The 7,002-nt window shown below is 44.0% G+C and overlaps 1 protein-coding gene across 1 annotated transcript; it reads right to left on the reverse strand.

Moving 5' to 3' along the window:
* Window positions 1-4,089: 4,089 nt before the first annotated feature.
* Window positions 4,090-6,184, reverse strand: LOC123048432 (desmethyl-deoxy-podophyllotoxin synthase-like). Its single transcript, XM_044471534.1, has 2 exons — window positions 5,285-6,184; window positions 4,090-4,716 (listed from the first exon to the last, which is right to left on the reverse strand). The coding sequence occupies exons 1-2, from the start codon at window positions 6,182-6,184 to the stop codon at window positions 4,090-4,092; spliced, it is 1,527 nt and encodes a 508-aa protein (XP_044327469.1).
* Window positions 6,185-7,002: the final 818 nt, after the last annotated feature.

Below are 7,002 nucleotides of genomic sequence, written 5' to 3' on the forward strand. Positions count from 1 at the left end.
TCCAAATATACACGAGCAACCACATGTCCAAATATACATGTCCAAAATTCACAAGCTAATTCAAAAACTAAGTGTAGAAGAAAAAAATTAACTACTAATAGAACAAAATTCAGTTAACTTTAGTGCTCTATAATGATGAAAGAAAAAAATTCAGTTAACTACTAATTTCATTCATTTAGTTTATTCATTTAACTTCACCTAATTAACCTACTGTACAACTACAACTAGCAGCACTACTAACCTAATTAACCTAGCAAAACCCTACTGCCCTAACTAAAAAACATCTAAATAACATCTACTAGTACCACTACTGCCCTAACCTAATTAACATCTACTAGTATCACTATATACTACTAGCAGCACTGCTACAACATTTTCTTCATTTTTTTCTTTTAAAAAACATCTATGAAAACAAAAACCCTAATTAAACCCTACTGCCCTAACTAACTTTTGCTATAAACCAAATTTTTTGCTCTAAACTAATTTTTGCTCTAACATCTACTACTTAACATCTTTTGCTCTAAACTAATTTTTTTGCTATAAACTAACTTTTGCTCTAAACTAATTTTTGCTCTAAAATGCAGAGAGAGGAGGGGTGGGGGAGGGGTGGGGGCCTTACAGAGAGGGGAGAGACGGTGGTGGGGAGGTGCTCGGCGACGGAGGCAGGGGCGGGGAGGGCGGGGAGGGCTCGGGAAGCGGCAGTCCTGGGCGGGCTCGGGCGGTGGTGAGGTCGAGGGCGGCGGCGGTGAGGCTGAGGGCGGCCTCGGGTGGCGGCGGTGAGGATGAGGGCGGCCTCGAGGGGAGATGGTGAGGTTGCGGGCATCGATGCCGGCAGGAGACGGCGGCGAAGTGGGGCGACGGCGAATTGGAGAGACGGCGGCGATGTGGGGCGAGGGATTTGGGGGAGAAGTGGTGGCCGGGGGAGGGAAACCGCTGGTTAAGTGAAATATAACGGTAGCGCGTTACTGAAAACACGCTATAGCTAAGTTAGCTATAGCGCGTTATAGTAAACGCGCTACTGCTATGCCTTCCTCCTTTTTTCCCTTTTTCATTTATTTTTCTTTACATTTTTTTCCTTTCTCCTTTTTCTATTTCTTTCATTTTCAATTACTTTTCTATTTGTTTTTCATTTACTTTTCTTTTCGTTAGCAGTAGCGCCTTACACCTAGACGCGCTGCTACAACAATATTAGCGGTAGCGCGGTTTCTGGAAGACCGCTACTACTATGTGTAGCCTATCGGCTTAGTGGTGGGAATTTTAGTAGTAGCGCTTTTACAATGAGACGCGCTACTGCTATATTTGTATCTGCAGCGCGCTTATTCTGCACGCGCTACTGCTTTGTAGCAGTAGCGCGCTTTTTTAACAAGCGCTACTGCTAAAGTTCTGTGTATAAGGTTTTCCCTAGTAGTGCTAGTGTCATTATGATGGCATGCATGCAAGTATTAAACAGGTTGCTAGTATGAGAAAATATCATTAATTATTTCCTCAATAATTGTTGGTGGCCTTGTATAAATGCAAAACGTATATTCCATAGTGGCCTTGTATAAGTAAATGGAGGAAGTATAATTTTCAGCTTATTTCTTATCTTCCAAGAATACTCGGAAGGCTGTAGGCAAGACATACTACAGCTATGATTCCGAGATTAATTGTGAGGAGAAAGGTTATCTTGTCTCATCATAGATGATGTTGAGGTCTTTAAAACGAATCATTCTATCCTCCCAAATTTTACTGGATACATGCCGCTAGTCCATAAATTGCATGATGGTAACTTAATTGCCAAAAACTTGGTAAGATTTTGTTAATGATGGTAACTTTATTGCATACATTCTTCTTCAGTATATAAACTACATTGCTAACTATATATGTTACTATTACGTTTTTCAATAGAGGCTCCCGAAGGAGGTTGTGCCTTACATGTTGTTTACCGAAGGTTGTATGCATATGGTTAACTTACGACCAACTCCTTCGAAGGCTTACTATACTACATACTCGATTTCCTCAAATGATGGAAGGCTCAAAATCAAAGACTGGAGCAAAGTGATGAATGCGCACACATAACTAATTGGAGACAACATGAATGTGCGCAAGCCACAAGTTGAAGATAGGTTTATCTCCATTCTTCATTATGGAGATGGACCGGTTTATCTCTTTTATGGTATTTTACCTACGAGAGAGGAGTAGGTCCTAGGTATTAAGAACAGTTAGTTAGTGTTGATTATGACTATGATGATGAGAAGTTGTTATTATGTGCGAAAATGATGATGATGAGGAGTTGTTATATGACAATCATGCATTATGATGAAGATGATGATGATGATGATGATGATGAGTTATTATATCATTGGGTGAAAGAACCACGGATTAGTTTCAAGTGGATGGATCCAAAGTGATCAAGTCATGATGACTTGATCACTTTGGATCCATCCACTTGAAACTAATCCAGGGTTCTTTCACCTAGTGATGTAATAACTCATTATGATGTAAAAACAATCTCTAAATTATTATTGTATGAAAACTTATATAATGATGTATAAATACGGCATAAAATAAAAAAGAAATAAAATACATAATAATAGTAGTAGCGCGTGTATGAAGACGCGCTACTAGTAACTACCAGTAGCGCATTCCTCCAAAAGCACTACGGCTAAGTAGGTATATCAGTAGCGCGAGTAAACCTACGCTACTGCTATCCTTTAGCTGTAGCGCCATAGCAGTAGCGCGGTCCCCGCGCTACTGCTAGACCTAAAACTGGCACTGCTGCTAGGTTTATCCCTAGTAGTGGTGGCGCCGCAAGTTTTTCATTGTTTCTCGCCATCGTGCTTCTCGTATGGCGGCCTCAAGTGTGCCCTGCTGTAGTTGCAACTGTGTGGTCAGCATGGACACTCGGACGGCCTCCAACGCCCTTCCTGCAAGATCATTCTTGGTATGGTTGTGCTGAGGAAGTTCATCACCTCCGTTGTGATGGTGGGCTAAGTCATTGTTACGCCCATGAGCCCCGAGGTACAGGCTCCAGGAGTGAAGAAGCCAGGTGGACCGGATCTAAGGGCGTTGAGGAAGGCCTAAGAGTAATGTATGACGGGGAAGGCACCGGTGCTGCTCACACCATGAAGACCGTTGGCCGGATGCCGGGATATGTGAGGTTGCGAGCCCCACGTCTGTCATTATCGTCCCACCGACGCTAGGCACGATCGGGGCTGCCGGTGCTGAGGTTCTACCCACCGGTGCGTTCATCATGGCTTGTTGGGGGGTGTAACACCCCAAAGTGATGCTACACTAACCTCCCCCTAATGATGCCATGACACCATGCCTTTCTAAGCTAATTATCACTTAATAAAAATCCAAAGTCAAATTCAGATTTGAAATGCAAGTCGAATTATTACTTCTTCAAACTGCAAAACTAAATAGTTCATATTTTTGCAAATAATTCCTAGATATTTATGGTTAAGGAAACAAGATTACTAAAATAACCAAATTTACCCTAACATCCAAAAACAGTAACAAAAACAGCCCAAGTAATCCATTTGCATTTATGCAAAATTCTAATGAATTCAAATGCCCACCAAACCTTTTTGCGTCAGTGAATATATTTGCATCACTAATATTGGACCAAGTTTCTTATTTTATAAAACTAGTTTGCTATTTAAAATAAAGGCAACAGAAGGACTAAACAAAAGAAAAAGAAAATTAAAGAAAGAAAAGAAAAAGAGGCGGACCTAAACTACTGGGCTCTTCAGCCTACCTAGCTAATGGCCTCCCCCCCTGCCCCCTCCCCCCCCCCCCCCCCCCCCCCCCCCCCAAAAAAATCCGGATAAGTTCTCTAAGGAAACTCCATAAAATGTAACACTCTCACAAGAAAATATATGAAATAAAATAGGTTTCACTTTAAATTTAAGGTTGTTCATACAAATTACAATTTTGCACGCACGCGCACGGCGCACACGCACACACACAAAGCGTATAATATGTTTATCATTGGAGAAATAAACTTAACTATTATTGTATCATATTCATATCACACATCAAGTTCAGAAGAAAAATACAACGGAAGTTGTCGCTCCCAATTATTTACAATGGACATTTTCTTTGCTTCTAGTTCACTGAATCAAAAGAAGCCTGTAGTGTTGGTTTTAGCCAAAGTTCCTCTTTCCTCCCTGCGGTGATTCCCATAGTTTCAGTCATATCCAATTCACTAGGTGTCTTGCCCTCCATGAGATTCCAGTCAAAATAGAAGAGGAGATGTGCGAGAGCTAGATCGATACTTGCAACGCCAAACAACATTCCAGGGCAGATTCGTCGTCCAGCACCAAACGGCGTGAACTCGTAGTCACGCCCTTTGAAATCTCTCATGTCGGTCACAAACCTCTCTGGTTTGAACATTTCTGGCTCGTCCCAGTACTCTGGGTCCCTGGATATTGCCCATGCATTCACAAGCACCATTGTCCCCTTAGGCACATCATATCCCATGACACGGCATGCTTCTTGGCTCTCTCTTGGCAGCCCAAATGGTCCAGGAGTGTGCAGCCTCAACGTCTCTTTGATGACACACTGCAAATAGCTCAGTTTTCCCAGGCCCTCCTCAGTTACTTTCATTTGTCCCACGAAGGCCTCTCTTACCTCAGACTGCGCCCTGGACATGATGGCCGGGTTCCTCATCAGCTCTGCCATGGCCCAGCAAAGCACCGATGTCGCCGTTTCACTCCCCGCGGATAAAAGATCCTGTGTGCATTCAAATAATTGCCATATAGTTAGTAAGCTAGCAAATATTAAGAACTTCATGAAGAAGAGAGAAGGAGCAAATTTGATTGCAACAACTTCTGTTTGTAAAAAGCCTATAATCTTCCGGTTTAAAGGCCCTATCTAGAAAAAAAAATTAGATTTCCAATTAGTCCCCCCACTTCGAGTCTCATTCGAATAAAATGTGTTGAGTCCCACGACACATTTCATTCGTGGAGATGAGGGAGGGCGAATTAGAGGCCATTCATGCATGTATGCACCATGTGAATCCAATTAGAGAGAGCGTGATGCACTTATTGCTTCGGGGGTCATCGAAAATGTGGGGATTATTTCATTGGGCAGTTTTGAGGCCATGAAACTCGTGTCATCCACTCAAGCCTACCTTTGGTTGCTGAGAATTTTAATTTGATCCCTTTACACGAGAAAGGAGACAGTAATAAGAAACATTTTCATAAGGAACGAGCTAGCAAATGAATGTTAATTAATACTACAGCATATATGTTGATGCTACTAGATAAAATAAAGATGAATGCATGTACTATTAACTTACGAAAAGAACGCCCTTGATTGTACCCTTGGAAATAGGGAGCCGAAGGCTGTTTTCCTCTTGAACCCTCAAGAGAACATCTATGAGGTCCTTATCCGGATGCTGATTCTGATGGGGCATCGAGCTTCTTCTGTCCATGTGTTGACTTATGATACCATCCATGAATGTAAATATCTCGTCCACATAGACCTCAACCCTATGCATAGCCCTGGAGCTGAGGGCACGTGCTATGCGTGACGACGGAAATATGTCAGCCAGGCGAAAGCTTCCTACCAACTCGATGGCCTTGGCGATGAGTCGCAACAAAGTTTCCCGGTCATCGACCTCGCCGTCGCCCACGACGGCCCGCACAATCACATCGTTCACATGTGCGGCGAGCAGTTTGTCGAGGTTCACACTGTCGGAGTCCGAGGCCGCCGACGAGGCGGCCACCGCCTGGACGAGCCGCATGGCCTCCTGCTCACGGATGGGCCGGAAGGACTGGACGCGCCTGGCGCTCAGAAGCTCGTGCACGCAGATCTTGCGGAGCTGCCGCCAATGTTCGCCGTTTTTGGCTAGCACGATGTCGTGCCCTTGCTTGGTGAGGAGCTTCACCGTCGGCGTCTGCGGCCTGGACGCAAGCACGGCGTCGTTGGTCCTCATCACATCCTCAGCAGCCTCGCGGGAAGAGGCGACAACAACCGGGATCCCTCCCAGCTTGAGGAACATCACAGGCCCATGGCGGCGTGAGAGATCGCGTATCGTGCGGTGTGGAAGGTCGCCGCCGAGGTGGTGGAGGCTACCGATGACGGGGAGTTGCCATGGGCCCGGCGGGAGCCGCAGGCCACGATGACGGCGGAACCATCTTATAAGCAGGTACAGGAGGGGGACGAGAGCGAGTAGGATGTGATAGTAGAACTCCATTATCAGCTGGCAAGCAATAAAACTGCTGGTAATTAGAAGCGAGGTAGGGCATGCAATTTTCGGCTGGGTTTCCAAGGATTCCCTTTTACTACATATATATAGTCAGGTGGAGTTCCATACTGGCCTGTCTATGGCTCTTGATCTTACTTCCTCGTCCAATTACGTACCTAATAAGGCGGCGGCCGGTGTACAACTGTCCATGCACATGTTGCATTATTCCCAGCTCCCCAAGCATTCCATCTCACTGCTGACTGAGCAAATCCATGTAGGAAAAAAAAAACCTCGGGTGAATATTTGGTTCTGTTTAAAAGTCCAATTCTTGAGTTGGTCTAGCATGCCCATGCCACCATCTAGCTAGTATGTATCTATATACCGATCGATGTAGGCAGCCATGACTATATTTTTTATGAACTGAATGTATACGCGTTCCCAAACAAATTAGGTACACCCTCCGTATTAAAATATAAGACGCTTTTTGACATTGTGATAATATCAAAAAGCGTCTTCTATTTTGATACATAGGAAGTATTGAATATTCCAGCACAGATCTTATCCATGCACAGTGGCGTGATGCAGATTCTACACAGAGGTGGCTTTCAAGTTCGATCTCGACTTTGCCTGCAATTCATACAAAAAGAGATAATACCGGCTTTCATATGGTTTCTTCGTCGAGGTGTGATCCTGACAAAGGACAACCACGCTCACTACAATTTATAGAAAATTGAGAAGTGTTGCTTTTTTAGCCCAACGAGACAATTAAACTTATTTTCTTTTAGTGAACTTTTGCGCCTTTACATGGCCAGTCATCAAAGTTGCAT

The sequence above is a fragment of the Triticum aestivum genome, chromosome 2D (assembly GCF_018294505.1).
Source record: "Triticum aestivum cultivar Chinese Spring chromosome 2D, IWGSC CS RefSeq v2.1, whole genome shotgun sequence".
NCBI classification, from domain to species: domain Eukaryota; kingdom Viridiplantae; phylum Streptophyta; class Magnoliopsida; order Poales; family Poaceae; genus Triticum; species Triticum aestivum.